The 24,918-nt window shown below is 44.4% G+C and overlaps 1 protein-coding gene across 1 annotated transcript in view; it reads right to left on the reverse strand.

Moving 5' to 3' along the window:
* KIAA1324L (KIAA1324 like) overlaps nt 1-24,918 on the reverse strand; it is a 169,046-nt gene that overhangs the window by 46,989 nt on the left and 97,139 nt on the right. Inside the window, exons 3-7 of the mRNA XM_006022111.3 lie at nt 14,315-14,510; nt 12,329-12,476; nt 7,453-7,539; nt 3,854-3,959; nt 2,762-2,914 (exon numbers count right to left, since the gene is read on the reverse strand). Of these exons, the coding sequence (XP_006022173.1) occupies nt 2,762-2,914; nt 3,854-3,959; nt 7,453-7,539; nt 12,329-12,476; nt 14,315-14,478 (658 nt within the window). The 5' untranslated portion in view covers nt 14,479-14,510. The remainder of the gene's footprint in view (nt 1-2,761; nt 2,915-3,853; nt 3,960-7,452; nt 7,540-12,328; nt 12,477-14,314; nt 14,511-24,918) is intronic.

Here is a 24,918-nt window from a genome sequence, read left to right on the forward strand (position 1 = left end):
CGTGATTAAATGATTTCTGCAAAAATGAAAAACAGGGTTCAAGAATCAATATATCCAGTTAGGCAGCAAGGTGAAACAAGGAATTACAGAGTTAAAAATATACACATTCAAAACCAAAACCACAATTGGTAGGATTTTTAAATGTGCTATGAAGAAATAGCCACCCTACCACTGCTCCAGACTAGAGGTAATATAGTTTTTAGGCTCCTTTGAAAATCTCATCTATTATTTTTACAATGCACTTGGCTTTGCAACTCATTGAGACAGCAGTATGATCATACTTCTGTAACACTGGACTTTTCATTGAACAGCAAACTACAATTCGCACAGATCAGGTTGGCACTGAAATTAAATTCCTTTTGACAATGAATAGAATTGAGAGTCTATTTCCCTTCAGATCTTTTCCCCATTGGAATCAATTACAAAATTCCCATTGATTTTCATGGAAGCAGACACACATCCCTAACTGGTATCCATAACTCATGTTTGCATTTAAGAGCTAACATGCTTGCAGCAAGTAATCAGTTCTTTAACAATGTTCCTTAAAATCATTCTACGAGAAAATGAATACCAGAAGTTAACTACTCTACAATAGTCAGGAAGCAAGTGGGTAGTATTTGAGGTGCCATCACAGTATAGGGCATGTCTATGCATCATACTATCTGAAACCCTCAAAACATTTGCAATTAAATTTCTATTGCAAAAGTATTTCTTTAAATACAAAGGATAGCTAAAAATCTTGATTGAATACTTTAATGGAATCCAAACTTCTCACCCTCGAAAAGGCTACATAAAGCTGTCCACGTGTAAACACAGGTATAGGAATATAAATACATATTTTGTCAAAAGTCTGACCTTATGACTTGCTCATAGTCATAAAGTAAGAGGGCCCTTGCACATGTGATGAAGGGTCCTTGTACATGTGAGGAAGTTGCCTCTTTTAGTGGCTTAATTGCCCTGTTTAATGATTTAATTGTGTGACAGTGCACACGTTTGGCAGCATGTTACAATTAAATTTTGTAACAGTGTACATGTTCGGCAGCATATTTCAATTTAAATGACTTTTTTATGTAGCAAACTAAAACCCATCCCAGGTACTTTAGCTTGCTACATAACAAATTACAGCAATATTCCTCACATGTACAAGGGCCCTATCCAGAGAAGGAGGAAGGGATGGTGTACAGGGTGCTGGAAGCCCAGGCGTGCTCAGGGAAGCTTGGGCTTGCCGGGCTTCCAGTGTCCCATGCACCGTCCCCGCCACTTTCTCCAGCTGCCAGCATACCCAGATGCCCTCCTGCTGCTTTGCTGGGGCAACCAGCCCATTCCCAGGCAGTCCCAGGCAGAGGGAAGGTGGTGGGGATGGTGTATGGGGCACTGGAAGCATGCCAAGCATGTCCAGGCTTCCAGTGCCCTGTGCACTGTTGGATCTGGTGGATGCTGCCTGCAAGCTGGAGCTGGACCTGCACAGCTAGCACCCTGCCTGCATGGCCCCAGGGGACATCACCACCACAGAGGAAAGCGCTGGGCCCCCACCCCCGCAGCTCAGGGGCTGCATGACCCAGCAGCAGCTCTCATAGGCAGGGCAAGGGTGAGGCAGCAAGGGGCCTGATCTTTTTTTTTTCCTCCCAGAGCCTGCCTGCATCTCCCACAGCCGGGGAGCAAGCTACCAGTGGGTCATGCAACCCTGAGCTGCAGGGGACCCTGGTGCTTCCCTCTGTAGCAGTGGTTCTAGCTCTGACTTGCCTGCACATCTGTTTGAAATGTCTCGGGATCTATAATAATAACACACTTGTTCTGTCTGTCGGGAGCACTGTGATTGGTCGTTTCAGTAAACATTGCGATTGGCTGCCAAGACAACCAATCAGAGTGCTCTGGACAGACAGAATAAGCCTACTATTATTATAAATAAGCTGTAGATGCCCGGTACATGAATCAAACATAAGCCAGTCCTTGAAAAACATTCAGTCCTGTTGAGACAAAAGGACAATTTGGAACAACTCTTGTACAAAAGGAAATCCTGCAATATTTTACTTGGGAAACACCATCAAACTCTTGTTATCCAGAACAAAATATAGTCCCCAGTATCCTGGAAATTGCTGCGTGAAACAGACAAGATTCCAACATGATCCCTGATATAACTACACCAACACCTCTGATTTCAATGCTGTTATGCCATGGATGAATCTGGTCCATCTTATCCAATGCTTTCCAGCCACCATGGCTGGGGAAACAAAAGAGTTTTGATGGCTCTCTTTCATGCCCAACTTATAGCTAAACCATCATGGGCTCCATTCTACCAGATATGACAAGCAGGGATGGGGAAGCGGGCAAGAGGAGTATATGGATGAGAGACTCCAGGAAACATTTACGTGTGGATGGGTCAGGAGTTGCCACTGGGTCAGGAATGAACCAAGGCCCCATACTGGTATTAGACAGCACCGTTCAATTGCTATCATCATGCAGAAGAAAATTAAAGCCAAAACTATTGTAGAGCTCATGTCCCTTTCTTTTAAAGTATGGAAGTGCCCTGGCCAACTTCTACTGTGGGGCCATTATAACCTACCAACAGAAATTCCCGCCCCCAGAATCTAAGAAAGGCACTGTATTAATCTTCACTTTGTGTCCCAGCCTACTTGACTACATTTCAGTGGTAGGTAAAGCAATTCTTGTTCAAATGCAGACCTACATACAAGCTTGTAAAGCTGACCACTGTCCCACACACTCACATATTCATGGATTTTATTCATCTCCTGCCATGTACCTGCATAATGTGTTGCTTCTTTACATTTGGTACATTCCTTAGCTCCTTTCTCTGAATAGGTATTTCTTGGGCACACTTGGCAGTTGGAAGACCCTGGTTTATCACTGAATGTACCAGGTTTGCATGGAAAGCATTCAGATGTATACGCAACTCCTGTAAAGCAAAGTAGAGGTAAAGCACTTGAATAAACACAGAAATACAGAGATAAACTCCACTGCTCCTGTCTACCCCACTGTCTTGGGAAAATAAACACTATGTATACCATCACTGAATACCCACAATCACCGCTGGCTTAAGTCCCCTGGGCTTTGCTATCCGAAAGTGCGGTGCTGCAGGTCTTACCCGGGTCAAACACCCATTCACCTCAAAGCTTATGCCTTTTTGAACAAGTTAGTCCCTGCCTTGCCTTCTGCCATTCACCTCAATCAAAATTCAATCTGAATGAAAATCATATTATATTCCATCAGAATACCATTATATTCCACTCCATCTGTTTAAACTTCAAAATTAACCTAAATGACTATTCCAGAATAATTAAATGGTTTATTTAAAGATGACTGAACCATAATTATTCTGGAAGAGCCCTTTCAGTTAATTCTCAAGGACAGACCTTTTTAAAACATTTTTCCTCTTCTTCTTGCTATTCCAGTCCTGCCCAGCAGATGTCACCATTTGCCAATTAATCCCCCATAACACACTTCTCATACCTTTGTTTCTAGAGATTAGAGAATATCCACAGAGTTTACCGGCAACCCCTGCTTAACGCCGTTTCGCTTAGCGCTATTTCACTATAACGCTCGTTTTACATTGATACCCGATTCCACTTAGCGCTCAGCGAGTTTCGTTATAACTCACAATCGCCATCTTGGTTCGTCAAAATATTCGGTTTCACTTAACGCTATTTCTGCTTAATGCTCAGTTTTTCGGGAACCAATTAAGAGCGCTAAGCGGGGGTTGCCTGTACTGTGGTTATGATAATGAAAAATGCTCTTTCCCAAACCAAGACATTTGCCTTTGAAGACAGAAATAGTAATAATAGAGTTATCACTACAATGGACAACGAACTTAGATTAACAGCTCAACCTCGCCTACCTTCAATTGTGATGTTTTTCACTAGGACAGGTTTCACCACTTTTGACCCCATGAGAATCCCCGTTGTTCTCCAGTATAATATATTTGTGCCTGATTTCAAAGTTACCTGCAAAAATAATGGCATGGCAATTAGCACCCCTCCTCAAAGGTATTCTTTTATTGCTTTATGTAAGTCACCCATTTCAGTGACTCAAATTCCTCACCTCCTTCCAGGACTTCTAGTTTCCTGGTCAACTAAACTAACTTTGTCTGGTATATCAAGGGCTGTGGGAGGCAGCAGTCAAGAGAAGAAGGCAGCAGTGCCTCCCCTCTGAAAGCAAGGGGCATGAGGATGCTGGGAGGCAGAGGCTCAAAGGTTTCCTTTGTGGAAGTGCCCTGTATCCTACCTTCAAGCTATTTGTAAGCAGTAATGCAACAGTCATGTTCCCAGCCCTCTCCAGACAACCCACAGTCGCATGTGGAGGTGCCTAGCTCCCCTAGACATCCTAGCAATGCTTAACTCTGCTGACCTATTCTCTTTCGGATATAGGACCTTAACTCCTAAGTTTGGTTCTAAGGGCATAGGGTCCAGTATTTGACAAGCCATTTTTTATGGCTAATTCAGCAATTTCAGTGGGCTTCTCCAATGCATTCAGGATTAGCCTGACTGGCTGCTTTGCCAAGCCTTTGTTTGCTCTGGAAAGTTTTCCTGTCTTGACTATACCACAGTTCAAATGGTATCATTCATCCAGCGTCAACCCAAACATGTCAGTAGAAAAGTGGTTTTATTGATACACCTTTTCCTGTACAGGATGGGGAATAGCTATACCAGCAGGAGGCAACTTAAAGCAGAATCTTTGCATCTACACAGAGCTATACAGGGATAGCTTTGCTGGCAATAAATTAAAAAATAATCTCATGCACGCACACACTTCCAGATGAAAGTCACACCAGCAGAGGTGGCCTGGCAAATTTGTAACCAGTAGGAAAATGAACACCCTAACCCTCAGCAGGCTCTCTCTAAGCATGGCACCATCCTGGGGTGGGATATCACTTCACTTTTCTCTTCACACCAGTCCACCCTGTAAGGCAGTCCAGCTCCCAGATATACCGTGTAAACCGAGCCCAAGCCAATGGGAGCAGGCTGAGGCCATCTCTGAGCACTTCTAACAATCCCACACATTTTGGTGACTCAAAGTGGGGAATTTTAAAGAAGCCACTCAGCAAACAGCCCCGCCAGGATCACGCATGTAATCCAACGCACAGCTCTTCTAGAGAAACGTCCCCAAAACTACCCATTTTACTACGGCCTTGACCACACCAGAAAGATTTCCAACGATGTGGCTCCCTCCTAGTGGAGACACAACTGGATATAGCCTATTTCCACTTCTTCAAGCAGTCAGCAATAGTGGCAAAAAAAAATATTTTGCTAGTTTAACTGCATCTGCTTTAGCTTTTTTGCCAGCTCGCTCTGTCATTCAGCGGCACAATCTAAACAGCATAGCCGTATCAACCTCTTCAGGGTACGCCAGCCTCAGTCTCTGGATTAAAAATCTTTGCTCAGAGAAAATAAACTAAGAGCTAGCCACTGCAGAACCACTGATTAAACTGAACTGATTTAGCAACAAATTGAGTTAAGTGGATGCTGCTTCCCCTGTGCAGACACTCTTAAACTCCAAAGAAGCCATATTAGAGCCTTGTTACACACTGTACCGTGAGCTCCTCAAATGCTGATCCGTGCTAGTGCTAGCTTGAGTTTAGAGCAGTCGCACCTGACAGCTAAAACCTCTCCCTGAATGACCTCCTGCACAGCTGTGACTTACCTCTAGGGGCCTGATTAGTAGGGGCTTGACTAAGAGTTACAGCTGTGACTTGCCTCTACAGCAGAGGTGGGCAAAATGTGGCCCGGGGACCGGATGCGGCCTACCAGGCCATTCTATCCAGCCCGTGTAGCCCCTAAAACATTTCGAATATTTATATTTATCTGCTCCTGGCTGCCTATCATGTGGCCCTCGAAGGCTTGCCAAAGCTCAGTAAGCGGCCCTCTGCCCAAAATAATTGCCCGCCCCTGCTCTACAGGCTTCTACCCCTGCTCTATGGGCAGTGTAAGAGATCCTGGGATACTAATGGACTTTAACTTGGGTGGCACATCTATATGGAGTGGTCACACTTCCATGGAACAGGAACTGTGTAGTAGGGATCAGAAATGATCCTGCCCTGGAGTGGTGTAACTTTGAGCCACATAATGAATGCTTAAAACCACTTTAAGATGCTAATGTGGGGGGTGCACAAAAGATAGGTTCAAGGTGATGGAAACATGAAGCTGGGAGGTGGAGAGTGAATGGCATGGGTGTGGGTAATGAAATGGGAGGTGAAAAGGAAACGAGGATGAGGGAAAGGTGGTGAAATGAAGGCAGCCAGCCACTGAAGGATAAAATAAAAAGAAATTAAAGAATGTAAAAAGAAATAAAGAGGAAGTAAATTAAAGAAGGCCTCCTATTTAATAAATTGGGATTTGGGATTGGTGTGAGGGTGCTGGTCATGCTTCCTGGGGTGGCTGGGAGGTGGGAACAGTGTGGGAAGGTGCTTTTCATGGAGCTACTGCCCCTGCCCCAGGAAGGAAGCCCCAGCTCATGGAGACCCAATCCCCCTACTTGTTCCCCCAGCCCACCCCCACCAGACCTCACTCTCAACCCATCCGTGCCCTGTGACATGGTAACTGGCTTGTGCTCTGCTGGATGTTTGCATGGGGTGCATCCCTGGGGGTGGCAAGATCACACTCCTGGGGACTGGAGGCAGAGTTGGCTTGGTGCCAGAACTACCCCCTGGGCAGCATAGTTCAGGGGGTAGAAATTTTGCCCACAGAGAACAGGAGGGTGAGGGGGATGGAGACACTGCATCCTGGGATGCTGGAGGACTGCAACTTGGACACCTCATCTATGGCAAGTGGTCACACATTCATGGAACATGAGTTGGGCAACACAGATCAGAGATAAACCACTGGGGTGGCATAACTTTAAACTGCCTAAAGAGTTTTTAAAACTAGTTTCAGGTGTTAATTTTTGGAGAATCCAGGCTGTCATTAAGCGCTCCAGAAGCCATCTAAAATTAACGTGTAAGAAGACCCTTAGAGATGGCTATGTTTATTTGCTAAATAGAGTTTTAAACTGATGAATTCAATCAGTGAACAAATTAGAGGTAACCCAGTTCCAAAATGCACTTAAAAATAAGAGATCAAATGGCATCCTTACATGAACACACGAAGCTCCCACTGATTGCAGTGTTTTCCACAAAGCAGAAAACAATCTATGGCATTAATGAACAACCAGGCCTCTAGATTACGGTTGCTGAGAGTGACTCATAGCATTTTGATTCACATAAATCTGTCTGCTTTCTTAAAGGCATGATTAAAAGGGAAGAAGATCTGCATTGATTCAGTAGTCTTTGCACCAGGCCTTTACAGCATCCATCAACTCTGATGTTGATCCTAAGGGATTTTGTGCTCCTTTAATAATCTTTCAATGCACAGGATCTAGCCCTTACTTCCTGGCACCTCATGGGAAACAATGTTAAATTATCAATGAAACAAGAGCCTTAACCAAGTGATACACAGCACTTACAGAATGAGCGCCCCATTCACCATTATCTGTTAGCTTCACCCATTTGTCTGCTGTGGAATCCATCTCCTTGCACTGGTCGTTTTGAATCTGTCAATTAAAAACAGTGACCCCAGTTAGACATCAGGCTAATTATCCCAATTTGGATACATACCACTTGGCTGCCTAGAAACAAAGAAAGATGCTGTGCCACTCTGAGTGCCACTGGTAATGCATTCTGGACACTGCTAATGCATTCTGTATAACTTGCTGCAAAGACATTAGGCACACACATGCAAAACTGATAGCACTCTAAGGAAGGGCTTCAAAAGATAGCACTGCCCAGTGCATTCTGGAGAGAAAGTGCAGTGTTAAAGGTTAGCACATATGGAGCCCAGGAAGTAATGAGCATCCGGAAGACAGTCCAGCTGCCAAGATATAATTATTTGCTGATGAGCTTTTAAAGCAACAGCATGTCCGCTGATGCACATGAGGGGAAAAAAACTTCAGGCAAGAAAAATCATTGCTATTTTGCTAAAAACAACTAATAATTGCGAAGGCGGCCTTCAGACCTAGCTCCAGATTCTGTTTTACTTATTGCGCACATAAGTGGACTCAGGTGTCTAAGCCAGAATCGATTCGAGTCCCTGAAAACCAGCTAATACAAAAGGTGTGTGGGTCCTTCTCCTCCTTCGGCACATTTATACATGTAACTACCACACATTAATAAACTGCAGAACTTATTGCTCCGGACTTAATTTCTCCCAGGTGTGCTGTTTCAACATGCACCTGGAAGCACTTAATTCTGGAGCAATAAGCTCTGCAGTTTATTCAGGCACAGCACATGAAGCCCAGGCAAAGCAGCCATGGCAGCCTGGGGCTGCTCCAACCCGGCTCAGTGTGCTGTGGTAAGGTTGGATGAGGCACAAGAGTGCGTCGGTGTAGGGTAAGCCAGCAGGCATTGCCACCTGACCCCACATTGAAGCACCCTCATGCCCCAGCCAGCTGGGTCAGCATCTATGTGTGCGTTGCTACGCATGAAAAAACTCTGCAGCCAGCTAGGACTTGCATTTACAAGTACTAACCTGCGGTGTGGTTTATTAGTTTCCTGTGCCTTAATAGGGGTGCATGTGTAAATGCTGAGCCATTTATGGCAGAGCTAATTAGTCAGCTCCACAGTAAATGTCTCATGTAGATGCACCCCTTGCTGCTCTGTTGTGACCCACCATATTCGGGATCAGGAAGGAATTTTACACTGCGGTCATACTGGCATGATCTGTATGGGGTTTTCTCTTTCTCTGCAGCTGGAGTTGGGAGTGGGAAGGAAAGGGCGTGGAACCAAGACTCCCTTTCATCTCTTTAGAGTATTTTAACGACTACTTCCTTGCTTTGCAGTAGCTGCACGTGGGCAGTGCCATCATCACCCTGTCTCTACCTGTGGCAAGCTAGGATGCTTTTTGATGTTTCAGGCCTGAATTTTCATGACATTTTAAAGAACCCATGAAACAAACACTTGTCTAAAGTTTTAGATAGGGATGATCCTGCCCTGAGCAGGGGACTGGACTAGATGACCTCATTAGGTCCCTTCCAGCCTACTCTTCTATGATTGTATGATTCTGTAAAAATAAGATGATAACAGGTTATGAAAGTACATGCATTAATGGATTTGGAAGATTTAAATAGGGTAGAACAGATTGAATGTAGGCATCTGCATCCACTAAGATACCTAATAGATGGAATACAATATGGCTCCTAATATTTTTGCTTCTCTGCAAGAAAAAAAACTCAGTCAGTCGTTGAAATAACTACAGCTAGGAGCATGTTCCTATTACATTCAACTGATGGTAAAAGCACATTTGCTGCTTCCATCTTATGAAGCAGGCAGGACAGTCTAATAAAAAGCCTTAGGGGGTTTAATAAAACAGTATGTCCTGTCTCTTATCAAAGTGCAAGAGGTTGCATTGAACTACTAGCAGCAGTAGGAAGGTGCCCCAGGCATCAAAACCAAGTTATTTTTTGTCATCCTTTTCCATCCCATACTAAGAATAATGATATATAGTGGCTTTCATTCCAGCAGTTCAAAAAAGGTTTACAAATGCTAATTAAGCTCTAACACTCAGCTGAGACACCCTGTTTTTCTGATAGTATCGAAGGTGAGACCCAACCAATGCAACAAGTGAGCCCAACAGAGAATGCCCAGCACTTTTATTCCAAGTTGTTATTCCCTGCTAAGTTCCTCCTGCCTCCTCCTGAGCAACTTCTGCAACTTTGACCAGGAAAGCAAGATAGCTTTGGGTAGAATCTTCCACAGCACCTAAGCCTATGCCATATGATAAGCTTACGATGACTGGCAGCAGTGCCCTCAAACATGCCATACTGTCTCAAGTTGACTGCCTCCAAAACTGAAAGCAGAGTTGCTGGGTCCACGAAGGCCTTGGCTAATTAACACTGCTGGTTAGCCTGTGCTAATTAGCCTGCACACAACTACACTGCTTTAGGTTCTAAAGACATCCAGTGCAGAGCAGTATGGCATGTTTGACAGGGCTGTGTGAAATTTCACTGGCTGTTTCGTTTCGACACATTTTGATCACAAAACAGCAAAATCAAAATGAAAGGGAGAGCTTCAAAACAGCCTCGAAACAAAACAAGGGCAGTCAAAACATTTTGAAAGTTTCAAAACGTTTTGAGTTTCGAAGCAGCCCGGCTGAGTTCCTCTCCCCGGTGCTAGGATCACTCAGTTCCCCTCCCCAGTGCTGCAATCCATCAGGCTGGGGAAGGGAACTGAGCCCAGCTGAGCTGAGTTCCCCTCCTCAGCGCTAGGATCGGGCTGGGGAAGGGAACTCAGCCCACTCAGTTCCCTTCCCCAGCCTGATCGATCGCAGCACTGGGGAGGAGAACTGAGTGATGAGGCTCAGTTCCCTTCCCCAGTTCAATCGGGCTGGGAAAGGGAACTGAGCCCGATTGCACCTCCCCCGCAGCCCTCCCGGGGTTGCAGCCTCTGATCTGCCTGCTGGATGAGAGAAGTTGGGTGCTGCTGCCTGGGACCAGCAGCGTGCAGCTGCTGGTGGCAGCACCCAGCTTCCCTCCCTCATCTGGCAGGAAAATTGGGGACCCACAACCCTGAGAGGACTGGCAGAGCCCCTGCAGCCTTCCCGGGGTTGCGGGCCCCTGATCTGCCTGCTGGATGAAAGAGGCTGTTTAGAGCTTCCCCATTATAGCCTGTGGGTAAAACTAGAAACAGCATCAAAGCAGCATCACTATTTCAACAAAATTAAATGGAACAGCATTTTTGAATGAAAACAAAATTCAAAACAAAATGCTGTTCCATCAAAATGACGAAATGCAAGTCAAAATGGAAGTGCCGTTTCGCACAGCCCTAATGTTTGAGGGCACATATGGTAAGTGTGCAGCCCAAATGTTTGAGAAACAAATCTCACTGAAGGTCAATGGGATTTGGGCTCTTATAGCACTTGGCTCTTTTGAAAATCCCAACCTTAAGCCTCAGGCAGAGCTAGCTTGTCCATCCTCCCAGCTACAGGGTAATGACTCAGACCCTAAGATTATGGCTGACTCATGGCAAGTTTTCATTCCAATTGCTCCTCAGTTTTTGGATACCCAGTGGAGGTATTTTTCAAATAGGGCCCTCTGCCCTTTTTGATCATTAGGCCTGTTTGAAGGTATCTTCACTTAAATTCTCCAAAACTGAAGCACCTAAAATTGCTTGTCATGTCGGAAAATTTTGGAGTAAACTGCACTTATTTGGCTTTCTGCGGTAACACGCCCTGGAAAGAGAATTCCCACAGACTTCCACATATTCTACAACGGTGGTCACCTACCTCCCACGTAGCCACTAGATCTCACCTGAGGAGCTGGAGGGCTTTTCTTCTTCCCATGTCTGTGGAGCTAAGCAGAGGGAAACTGTACCCTCATTGCCACTGCTTCTACCCACCTGCCCATCCCTCCACCCCGCTGCAGGTACAGCTTCCAACTGGTAGAAAAGTGAGCCAGGGCTGGGCAACTTCCAGCTAGGAAGAAGTGGCAGTAGCGGGGTGAGCTCCCAGACTGCCCAACCCCAGCCCTGCTTGCACCACAGCCTGGGATCTGGGCAGGGAGGAAAGGGCTGGAAAAAATGGTGGCAGTGCCTGGCCCCAGTGTGGACATAAGCAACCCCCCTGCTGCTGATGCACTGCTGAAGCCATCCAGCCCACACCAGACTGAGACCAAGTTGTTCTGGCCTATGGCTTATAAATGTTGCCAGCCCCTGCTCTAGGATCTATACACGGGTGTAGTAGTACCAACGTAGACTGCATTCTTCCAAGTTAAAGGGACCCTAGAACAAACCTGGAGCCCTTGTTCTCTTAGCAGTCCCACTGAAATCCACAGAACTATCCATATGAGGGAACAAGACTCATATACGGATTAATTTTAAGATCAGGCTCATTATCCAGACCCAAAACTTTGGCAAAGGAGAAAAAAAACTACTCCAAGGAATATCATGGAACTGAATATGGTCAGAAATGCTTTTGTGACATTCAAAAGAACTATGTGAAAGCAGATTCTCTGCTGATTTCAACTTTATGGTAGGATGCTATAAACCCCTATAACTAGGAGAACAGTGACAGAAATGTTGGACACAAATGTACAGGAACTTTCTGCCTAACTACTTAGGTACTTTTGAAAAACCTACCCAACAATGAAAGCAGTCAGCATAGGCCAGTTGTGAATGTAATGTACAGATGTAACCAGGCAGTGTAAACAACAAGGAAAAATGAGATTTTTTAAAGTTTGTTCAGACTAAATGGGTAGAGGAGGAGAAAAATAAACAGTTTCCAGTGTAGGCCTTTATCTGAAACATGTCCTTTTACTCTAGGGGTTATATTCAGTGTAGAAAAGCCCTTACAAAAAACTCAAAGAAGATGTTGTTGTCAATATACTGGTATTCGAAGAAGACAGAGCCAGACTTCTTCAAATGAACTGCGTAGATCAGAGAAACTGTGCAGTCATCCCTATTAGACTCGATGTAATTCCCACGAGGCGTCCACGAGGAGCTGATAAATATAAACAAAAAAACCCTGGTTTTAGAGCACAGGCACGGGGAAGACATTTTTAACATCCTTCTATAAATATATGGCTTATATAAAACTATATTGCTTCATAAGGGACACAAATTCATTCCCTACCCCTTTAACATTGGCTTCAGATGCATTTTTCACAGTAACTAGAATGAGCTCTGCAAAGTCTACCTTTTCTCAGAACTTTTTTAGCCCGTGGTGATGTCTCATGTACCCTAAGCTGGAAGGTGTTCTGACCCGTGTTCTAAAATATCAAATCTCAGAGCCTCATGAACAGCCCTTCTGCAACTACTGAGTTTGTTTGGCATAGCTTTCGAGACAACTTCAAGACACTTTGGGCGCTTGTACACGTGATGGGGGTTTAGTCCTTCAGGGTTACATTCTATGCCCCCTAAGCTGAAACGGTGAGTTTTTAATTAAAACGGTGGGTTTTATTGTTCTGTCACTGTATACACATCATTGTCCTGGCAGCTGAAGGTGCCTACTGAAGGCAGAAGTGGCAAAGGACCTGATCCTTTCTTTTTTTTTTTCCTCCAGCAAAGCCTGCCTGCCTCTCCTACAACTATGGGGTGAGCTGCCAGTAGGCCAAGTAGCCCCTGAGCTGTTGGGGCCCCGGTCCTTCCCTCCACAGTGGTGGTGCCCTCTGGGGCCAGCTGGGCAGGGTACTAGTGGGCCAGGTGCTGCCCCAGCTCAGAAGCTCCTGATCCAACCCTTCCCCAAGCCCACCTGGGCTTCCAGCGCCCCATGCACCATCCCCACCACCTTCTCTGGCTGCCAGAACTCCCAGCCACCCTCCTGCCACCTCCCTGCACTGCCCCAGGGGCAAGCCAGCCTGGTCCCAGGTAGCCCCAGGTATCCTGGTGGTCACAGGCACCTGCTGAAAGTAGAAGCGATGAGGGGCCTGATCCTTTTTTTCAGTGGAGCCTGCCAGCCTCCCCTGCAGCTGTGGGGTGAGCGGACAAATTAATGGCTGCAACATTCCAAGTTGCAACATTGCAAACTAAACTACATTGGGATGTGGTTTAGTTTGTGACAATGCAAACTCACTTAAAACCCCCAAAACACAAGTATGTATAAAGTGTGACACCATTAAGCCACACAAAGGGAAATTTTCATCACGTGTACGTGGTAACATCGTCACATGTACAAGCACCCTTTTACTCTAAATCAGTCTTGGAATGACTGAGGCACAAGCCACAGAAGCCCCAGGCTGTTCTTAGTTTTGCTTGCTCCTAACGAGTAATGCCCCATAGGAGGCTATTAGGATAGCAAAGATTGGCTGAAAGCAAGTGAGCCCTTGCTACTCTTATCACACTGTTATCTTGGCCTTATGTCATCTGAGGACTGCTCCCCTCCCTTCCCCTGGTATAGAGGAATGCTCATGTGATGAGTTAAATTGACTTTATGCTGATGGGCCAGTGCAAAGCAACTGCGGCAGGTCAGATAGGGCTTGTTGTATTTCTCCTATATTTTTCATTATTCAATAGCCCTGCAGTATGCTGACTGGTACTATGCAGACTTTGCTTTGATTGCAAAATGTCTTTGCTTTTATGCATCTATGCAGCAAAGTGGGCACCACTTTCCTCTCGTTTTCCTGAGAACTCCCATTAAAAGATGATCCTGGGTCCCATTCTGATAGGCACTGTATATCAGTTACTGTTCCTCTGTTAACACCATGCAGAATCTATGTTAGTATGCTAACAAAGCAACTGTTTCCCCACAGCAAAACTATGTGCTAATCCCACTAAAATCCAAAAGAGTCAAAACCCTTTTGTGAGTGTGGCTGCAGATCAATCCATAAGGCTCTTTCTTACTTGTCACAGCTGTCTGCTTTATTCTCAGCTGCGCCGATAGCAGTATCCATGAAAGTTGCCACATTGGAGAATCCTGCTGGCAGTTCATCCCATTCATCAAATTTGATCCCACTCCCCAAGGAATAGGTCCCCTCGGCACATTTACTGCACACCTGGTTCTTCATTTCCAGGTACTCTCCAGAAGCGCATGAAAAAGCTGGGAAGACAATCATTTACAATTGATGAACTGGAAAGGCAATTAGTAGCACTGGTGAGCTGTCACTCTGGAAACCTTTCCCAAAAGCCCTAGACACAGAAATCAGAAACATAATGGTGCACAGCCAAAAACCCACTGTAAAACTGAGCTGCAAACACAATTCAGTTTTTCTGCTTGTGTGAAAGTGTGGAAATCAAATCTCAGATTAAAGCTACTGATTGATTTATTTGCCTCCATTAGTAAAAAAAAAAAAAAAAAAAAAAAATTGTCAAAAAATCTACACGGAAAGCTGTGCACACAACCATATATGCAGAAAGATGCTGTACTTCTGCTATCCTGCTCTTCCTTATCATGGCCAGATTTCTCTCACCTGCCTGTTGAGCTAAGAGTGCAATAGGAGCAGGGACAGTCTTTTATTATGTCTGTATAGCACCTCATATGATGAGGCCCTGATTTAGGATCTGGACCACAATGCAATACTTAAATGGCTAAGTGAGTTGGTCAGTGGGGTAGAAGATATTCTGCTGCTGTCTATCCAATGACTATTAAATTCAAAAACCCACTGAGGTCTGGACCACTGCACCCTCCACTCTCAGCCTTGCTTTTTCAAGTCCACATATCATCCCCTCTTGGCAGCCCAGTGAACCAGCTTTTACAGAAAGGTCAAAGTCCACAGGGTGGTTGAAGAACTTTGCAGGAAAGAGGAAGATGTAGATTTAAAACCCACTAAGTGAGTGGGGTCTATAACTTGGATATCATTTGTAGGGCAAGTAACCATTATATTAAAAGGAGCAAGGCCCCTCCTCGGTTGTTTGTGATTTACATGTGTAGACTATAGTAGGCTCTAAGCTGCTTAATGGCAATGGGTAAAGCAATTGCTTGTATTTGCTTGCCTAAAGTTTAGGTAAGAGAAGAGGCAAAGGAAATGAGCACGCCAGAGAATGTCAGAGGTGAGAATATTTTTAGAAAGTGCAAGAAATACAGGTCAAAAGAAATAAGCTAAAGGTTGCTTAGAGCACATTTAGTGGCTTTATTCCAGTTAGATTTGGTTTGGGCCAAGATATAGCTTAATAGGGGATAAAAATAGGCATATGAATATTAATTGGAGCAGAACCTATTAAAAACTTTTTTTTAAATGTTGGCCTTATTTAGTAAGCTTTTTGATACTGGGCCAGGCAATAGAGTATAATCATCTATGTTCACCTTGGCATCTTTGCTGTTCAGCCTTGAACTACTGTCCTTGCTGAACAGCCCAGCTGCAGATGAACCAAGTTCTCTTTTAAAACTTAATTTGAAACCTAGATAAGATGTCCTTTTCCCCAACAGGCTGGCCATCTATTAGGCTTTTTAAATAAGACTCTTATTTCTTTCGATGAATGCACATTTTATAAATTTTAATCATTTGGTTATATGACTTACCTGTACCATTTGGTCATTTATACCACATCAGTATTTCATTATTAAATTTGCTATTAAAAGGTATTTACATTGTTGCTTATGAGAATTTAATGAGTGGGACTGACTCTTCAAACTTTTCTTGGTTCCCAGGATGCCTCTGGAGGTCAACACATGGAATAATGCATCTATAGGAGAAGGATCTATAATCTCCATAAACAACCCAAATGCTACTTAGGCAGCTTAAGTTAGCTACATAAGTGCTACTTACCCATTGAAAGGTAGAGTTGGTTTTGGGCCCATGTCGGTTCATGGGGGCAGATTCCCAGCTGGTGTAACTGTCATAAAACAATGCACATCAGCTGAGGCTCTGGCACACGATGTTTTACAGATGTACCAAAGCTTATCTGGCAGCTGAAAAACGTGTTTGGCTTAAGACTCTTTGATAAGGAGGTCATACGGTAACAGAAAATTCACTTTCTAGCCAATCCCAGCCAAACCTGCAGTTCAAGGTCCCGCTCGGGTATTGACTCACATGGCATCCCTTTGTGATATCATCCTTGGCTGGCAACCCTGGGGGGTAAACAAAAGATTACCTCCAAAAGAAGGTTAAGTAGATGAGTTGAATTGGCCTCTTAGTCAAATCAGTGCAGTTTCCATGAGCCTGTGGTTTTCAGTCAAACAAATAATTTGACTTCTTTTAATGCTGTCACTTTCAGTGCAGGTAGCAATGAGAAATGGGAAGGAACCTATTTAGGCCATAATGCAGGACCGCACCCCTATTCATATATGTGTTGAAGCTTAACTTCAAATATGTGTGCTTAATTTTACATGTGGGTTGAAGCCCCTTTGACTTTCAGCACATACTCAAACTTCTGCTTAAATGCATTCATGAATTGGGGTGTGGGGCTCCTTCATGAATTGGAGGCTTCGATTGTAAATGCTTTGGAACAGGGAGTAGCTTTTCATGCTCGGTGTACAAAGAGCTAAGCAGAATAGTGTGCCAATTCAGCATCAGGAATTAAGCCACTACAACATCATATTCTGTTCTGCCGTCCTGTGTTTTTCTGGAAGTGTGGTGAAAAGCCATGAGGGAATAGCAAGATATCTCATGATGCTGTTTTATCTATTCCAAATGCTTTTTTCAGTTAAAAAGCAAGAGATTGAGAACATTGCTTAACCACATGTTCCAAATTTGTGAACTTCAAGTAGGGGGTTGGTATCCAAGAGAAACTCACTGCCATACTGAAGATACAGCAAGCATCAGAGCCTCCTGTTCAGCTTGTAGTGGAGGTAACCAGGGATGATTGCTTGAACTGAGCTGGTATCTGTTTAACTCCTGATGGTCTGATCACTTCAGATGGGAGGAAAAGGAAATAACAGCAACATTTGAAAAAGAAATAGCTTGAATGAGCAGGCAGGCTAGTGTGAAGGACGTCCAAATTAATCACCTATAGTCCCAAATTAATCACCCATACTCAGTGTTACAGACTGATTTTCTTCTTTTGTTTTTAAATTTGCTTTTCTCCATAGCGCCCTGATATGTACTCCAAAGAAGGCCACAATTCCTGTCAAAACACATATGTCTAAGAGCAAAACTAGCTCTGAGAGTGCCAGCTGCTTGCCAGGTTCAATTTGAGGCTGAATGTGGCTAATGGCAAAGCGAACTACTTTTGACATCAGAACAGATGCAACGCTTGATTTTATTCCAGTCAGTGCAGAGTAGCTAATGGGGGGATGGGATGACAAGCACATAGCTGGATCATGTGGAGGGTTTTTGTGTGAGGATTACCTACCAAAGGGAAACCTTTGTTTAATAAAAAATAGGCTGCGAAAGGGCCAACCTCTTTTATGCCTTAAAAATGCCAGTGTCAAGGGAAATGCTCTGAGAGTGGACGTATTTTGATGACAGGAAGGTGTTGACAGAATCCCAATGGATTCCTTGGAGCTTATATTTTTCTCAAGATATGGCTAATAGGCAAGTAGTCCACAATCAACCATCCTTGATGAGTTGCTACAACCTCGGTAAAAGTCACTAATCATACATGCAATACTTTTCTCTTACTATTCGTCCATGTAAATTGCTGTTATAACCATGGGGTGCTATACATAACCAAGAAAGAGAAGAGTGGGCCATTGTGAACAGCAAGGAGGTCCACAAGCTCCCCTCTCCGTGTTAGGCTCCAGCACTAGGTTAACCTCATCAATGGCTCAGTTTAGGCATCAAAAATCAAAATAAAAAAGCAGCACCTAGCTCCAAGCAAGCAGTCCAAAAAATTGAATTTGGGCACCTACTGTGAATAGACACCTCCAAAGGACAATTTAGAGCACCAAGGTACCTGGTTAGTCAACAGGAAACACTGGGCATGGATCTATGTCAGAGCTCCCATCCCTCCTCAGAGCCGATGTACCCAACTCAAGGTTTCTCATTAGGCAAGTCTCTGTACTTGGGATCCAAGGCATGTAGGGTGAGAACCTGACTCAGTCACTGCAGGGAGGCATCACCTACTTGATGCATGGTGGCCCACAGGTGACAACACTGCACTCAGCTCTCAGGAGAGGGTCATCATTGGGCCACACAAGTATACTTCCTCTTGCTTGATCTTCTCTTGGCCCTATGATTCTTGCATTATTTTCTGTACAGTGGTCCAGCTTCTTCAACTGGAAGTAAAAAATGCTTCTATGGAGATCATTATGCCCTAGCAATTAAGGTACGCAAATCAGAGGAGGGAGATAAGGGGTTGAGCCCCCTCAGGCTGAGGAAGACGCAGAACCTAGGTCTCCCACTTCCTGGTAAGAGTCCTAACCATTAGGTTATCAGCAGGTGGACGATGCCATGCCATCAATGCCTGGTCACTTAGGCACTTAGGGTACAATCTGTTTTCTCCAGGATTCCCAGTTGCTAGATTTGGTTGTCCACCTGGTCATCGACATCCAAAAATGCCACTTAAACTTAGGTTGCTATTCTATTTCTGGACATGTACATAGCCATTCACATACACAGGGTTACATGTGTAGGAAAAGAGTGCCAATCTGTGCATAAATGGCATTTTGAGGTCTTAACTGACTCAAATTGGCTCACCTAGGCCCCTTTGGTTTAAGACAGGGGCAGGCAATTATTTTGGGCGGATGGCCACTTACTGAGTTTTGGCAAGCCATCGAGGGCCGCATGACAGGCAGCCTAGGGCAGATTAACATGAATTTTCTAAATGTTTTAGGGGCCCTGCGGGCTGGATAGAATGGCCTGGTGGGCCACATCCGGCCTGCAAGCTGCATTTTGCCCACCCCTGCTTTAAGAGGATGCCTTTATGTGTTGGATTCCATGTGCATAATGCACAGCCCTGCAACAGATGCCTAAGCTCTAAGTATGGTAGAAATTCAGACATATCCCAGTGTTTACAGTTGGCTAGTGCTAGGTGCTTTCCTGTTCCAAATCAGTCTGAAGGTACCCAGTTTTTCTCATTCTTTTGAAGTGATCCCAAGTGCTCATATTTGGGCCAACTTCCTACATTAAGGCACCTATCTTTTAAGCATAGTGAATCCTAAATTGGAGACATCTTTGAGCCTGATCCATATCCAACCTGGTCTTCTATGAAAATGGAATTTAGATTCCTAAGTTACTTAAGCACTTCTGGAAATGTTAGTCATGGTCCAAGCTGAAAGAGTTGGGTCCCCTTGTACTGGAGCCAGTTCCCTCTGGTATGGAAGTCTGGCAAACTACAAGACTTTCATACAAGATGATTCAAAGATGAACTCTAGGTGTAACTCATGGCTCACATTCAGAAACGCAGCCTGTGCAGCCACTAAATTGGATGTCCATGATCTCTGGCAAGCCATCTATCAGAAGAGCATTCCAATATATCCAACTGGGCACAGAGGTATATAGGAAAACTCTTCTAATGCCAGGCGTTGCCCTTGGCTTTCTTAGTTTTAGGTGAACTTGGGTTCACGAAAGTTTATGCTCTACATATCTTATTGAGTTAGTCTATAAAGGTGCATATCTACCCTACCTTCTGATGGATTTCAGACTAATACAGCTAACTACCTCTTTCTTAGACTCAGTCAGACAGGAGTCAGACATTGTAGTATCAGTTACACTGATGACAATTTGGGGTAGCTCTATTGAAGCTGATAAAACAGCTTCAGATTCACAGCAATGCAAGTGAGCAAACCATGGACCAAGGTCTTGGCTATGGCCTGGAGCTGGATTACTGAATGTTGTCATCTTATCAGCTTTCTCCTACTAAGCACAGGGAAACTTGTGTTGCTATGGCTGCCAATCCTAGGGATAAAGGATGCTATTAGATAGTATTATATATACTTAACAGGCATACACATATATGCGCCCACACACAAGCACATATAAAGCTGACATGGGATTCAATTAATAAAGAACTAAACGAGAGGAACAAAACGCACACCAGCCAATATGATCTTTGAGAAAACATGCCTTGCCAAACAAACCTATTCTCATTCTTTAGGATATTACAAATGTAGTTGATATTATACAGATATCATATACTTTCATAAGGACTTTTATTTAGTACTGCATGACATTTTCTTAAAACATTAGTACTATATAGTACCAATAAAGCATATGTTCAATAGATTAAGAAGGGGCTATCTCAAAAATATCTATTAATGCAAAATTATCATTGAACAGAGGTGCTTCTAATGGTGTTCTCCATGACCAGCACTTGGAAAATGTTATGCTATGTATCATTTTCCCCAGTGAGCGGAAAGTAAATGCTAAAAACATGTGCAGAGGAAATACAGGCTGGCAGAGTACTAAAGACCATTATTTTCTACTGGCAGACAAGGTTCCTTGGGTGAATTTGATATCTTTTATTAGACCAACCCAAATGGTTGAAGAATAGTTATTAAGCAAGCTTTCGGGTTCAAAAACCCTTCGTCAGGCTCAGGAAGCTGCAGCAGTTGGTGTGTGCTCTTCCTGGATGGAAGAGCGCACACCCAAGCCAGGGGCTGGGCTGGGCCAACCATTTGGGTTGGTCTAATAAAAGATATCAAATTCACCCAAGGAACCTTGTCTGCCTACATCCTTAGACCAACACGGCTACAACCTAAACCCCTGCATATTTTCTACTGTACATTTATAGCAAATCACCAGAACCTGATGACATTCACCTTATGGTCCTAAAGGAGGTCAGATCAGAAATTGCTGAACTCCTAACTATAGCATACAACCCATCACTAAAAACAGCCTTGGGCTACAGGACTGCCAATGTGACTCCCATATTTAAAAAAAAAAGGCTCTAGAGGAAGCTACAAGCCAGTGAATCTAACTTCTGTAGAAAACTGGTAGGAACAATAATACAAAAAAAAACTGTTCAGTATATGGACATGACTTGCTAGAAAAGAATCAAAAGGAAATCATGCCTCCCTAACCTACTAGAGTTCTTTGAGGGTGTCAATAAGCAGGTGGATCAGGATGATCCAGCTGACAGTAAATCTGGACTTCCAAAAACCTTTTGACAAGGCCCCGTGTCAAAGACTCTTAATGAAATTAGGTAGTCACACACGAGGTTAGGTAGTCACACACGATTAATTGAGTATGCTGGAGCATGGCAAATTACCATACTCCAGCCAGCCTCCACATCTCATGTATTAGTGTCCCCGCACTTCAAAATGGCAGCAGGGGTGCTTTACCTAAAGTTCATCAAACAAGCTTTAGATAAAGGGCATTTATATATGTGCCTTTGTTCAGGGGCGACTCGTGCCTCCTGAGTCTGGGGGAGCACCCACAGAAGTTGATGGTGGCGATGGGGACGGGGACAGGGCTGGCAAGTACCTGCAGAAGCCAGCGGCAGCGGGGATGGGGCTGGCGAGCACCCACAGAAGCCGGCACTGCATCGCATGCATTTGAGTAAATGGCAAAATGCACATCAGCACGCAGAAAATGGCAGTGATGCACTTTTGAACTAAAACACCTTTGATGTGTTTTACTTCAAAAGCATGCCACCACTGTTTTCTCAGTGCTGACGCACATTTCACCATTTATACAAATGCATGCAACGCAGCACCAGGCGCTTTTAAAAGCACCAGGTGCTGCAGCCCACACATGTACAAATGCCCCAAATAACCCCACCACCATTTTGAAACATGGGAGCACTGATACACAAGACACTCCAGGTGCTTTAATCAGAGCAGCTCTCAGGGTTGCTCTAATTAGAGCACCCCTCCTCCCCCCACTCCCAGAGCATGTCTATAGATGTCCTTAGAGACTAACTTGTTCAAAGATGCACAAGCTTTCAAAAGTGACAGCCTGCTTCATCAGATGCTTATGCTCTCTGAACCAATTAGTCTCTAAGGGTGCCTAGACACGTGCTCCTGGGTGGGGGACAGGGGGATGGAAATTTTAGTTAGAGCAGTTCCCAGACAGCCGCTCTAATTAAAACACCTCAGCACCACATGTATTCAGCATCCCGCATTTCAAAACGACTGCAGGGGTGCTTTAACTAAAGCTTGTTCAACGACTTTTAGTTGAAGCGCCCCCGTAGCCACTCTGAAATGTGGGACACTGAATACTCATGATGCTGCAGCACGCAAGAGCATTGGAATTAGAACACTTCAGACGACTGCTCCAATGCTTTCTAATTAGAGCACTTTGGAGCACAGGTATAGGCACCCTAAGGTGCCACCATGCTGTGCCTCCAGCCTGGCGTAAGTGAGAAGATCCACTCCATTGACTTCTTTAGCTCGCCCCATTCCATCTTCATCATTCAGAATTTCTCTCTCTGGGCTCCAGGAACTATACCAGAGTTTCTTATTCTGCCTCATCCGCTCAGCTGAGCTGCCTTGCCTGATGAGGACAGAAGAAAAAACTGCAGCTCAGGCAAGGTCTAGTAGCTCACCAGAGATATCACTCACCTCTGACCAGCTGTTGAGTTTGGTGGCACAGATGCCAATGTGGAAGCTTTAAGTGAAAGAATGGATGAATACTGTGAAATGCAGTTTATCTGGAACTATCTATTCAGCACTTCCTGACAGCAAAGTATATCCTGTATGCTTTGTACCAGCAGGTTCAAACAACAGCTAAACCAAGAACCAAAATGAGGGATGAAAAAAAATATTGCTGAAAAGCCAAAAGAAAACAGGCGTTGTTGCTTTATTAATAATGTTTCCTATAATCTTAACCTAATTCAAAATGTCTCATGTGAATAATTTATATGAGGCTTCTCCAATAGACTGTGACTAATTCATGTTCTTTTTCTCCTATAGTTATGTTCAGAGGTGTTATCAGTGACTAGATTAGATCTTCCTTTAAAAAGGGAACTGTCAAGTCAGCTTATACCTTAAATTTATTCACCTTGAAAAGTAGTGTAATCTGGGAGCAAATGCCCACCAGATGCTAGACATTTTAAAAATAAGTCATTTATGCATCACGCTTTTATCTGAGAAACAATAAACTATATCAATGGTCCCTCTGGCTGTACCTATTTAAACAGGTGTAGATCCTCTTGCCCTTAGATAAATTAGTATATTGACCTTTTACAAACTGTTCTATCTGAACATCTTAGATACTTTTATAGATCATCCCTTTCTCCCTCCCCTCCCCTCCCCGCCCTGCCTGCACCCCATGTCACGTACACACATTACATATTATTACCTATCTGCTGAGCAGTAGCAGATGTCAGGGCCTGGCAGGTTGGCCTTCTGTTGGAAGCGAAATCACTGTATCCAAGTCAAGATGTTTTGTAGTATTACTTGCTTATAACACTGCATTACACTAGCAAGGCAAAGGAATGTGCACAAACAGCATGCAAGCAAGCCCTTCTTTCAGAAATCTCACCAATGTCCGATTACCAGAGTATAACTCTAGCCTCAAAACTGATTTCTGTAATTAGCATCAAGGAAGCGAGCAAACTCTTTTCATGCTTGCAAACTGCTTCCCTAAAAGGAGCCATATCTACAAAACATAACAACAGAACACTTATTTAAACCCTGTCCACTGCCCATACACCAAGAAGGAGGATATCTATATTACCATCACAGTTGTATTTTAAGCATATTCAACTTCACTTTCAACTACCTGTCATGACCCAATGATTGTGTGCGGGCTTCGGCACTGCAGAATTATTTCCCGCCACACGGAACTTTCTTTGCACGGTGCAATTCTCAGCTGCAGAGAGAAAAACCCCGGTGCAAAAGAGTTCCCGCCACACACATGCAAATTCGTACCCCATTATTGGCTGTTTCTAAATTATTCCCACGTGGCGGATAGCGATTGGCTTGCTAGCCGTATAAGAGGCTTGAGCAGTTTCCGCCCAAGCCGGAGATCTCCGAGAATCTCGGGAGGACCCCGAGAACCCCGATTCCGAGAATTCCGGGAGAAATCCGAGAGAATTCCGGAGAGAATTCCATGATTACTTTGTGGACTTCTACGTAAATCTCGGACCGACTGGTGGTCTGATCAGCTACCAAGAATCTCTCCCCGTCACCGAACGATCCCGACGTAACCCTACCCCGCGCGCTCGTCGAGAGTCATATTTCGGACTCTCATTTTGGTCGTTATCCAGAGCTCTGTTCGTTTTGCGGAGCCTAGCAAACTCCGTTTGTGTGTGTCTTCCGTGAAGCCTAGCAAACTCCACGTGTGTTCGTCTGTAACTGCAACGCAAGCAAGTCTTTCTGCCTGCACCGTGACCACCTACGGTGTAAGTAAAGTTTTCTTTGTTCAACCGCTACGAGTCTGTGCCTAATTCTAGTCCGTCGTGCCTGCTTTCCCCGCCCATGTGCCCGGGCTGCTGGCCACAGCCCCTCGGCCCCAACACTACCGACCTGGAGGACTCTAACCACAGAAGCCCAGAGTCCAGTGCAGTCTAAATTCACCTTGCTTCTTACCTAAGTTTTGCAGCCCTCACTGAGCTCCATGATGCTGCAGTTAAACTGCTACCCAAACTGAAAAGAACTAGTTTAAAAATACAGATATGCACTAGAGGTAAAAGCCAATTTGACTCCCTAGATAGCAACATGTTGACTAGGAAATGGTAGGGAA

The sequence above is a fragment of the Alligator sinensis genome, unplaced genomic scaffold, assembly GCF_000455745.1.
Source record: "Alligator sinensis unplaced genomic scaffold, ASM45574v1 scaffold1216_1, whole genome shotgun sequence".
In the NCBI taxonomy this organism is placed as follows: domain Eukaryota; kingdom Metazoa; phylum Chordata; order Crocodylia; family Alligatoridae; genus Alligator; species Alligator sinensis.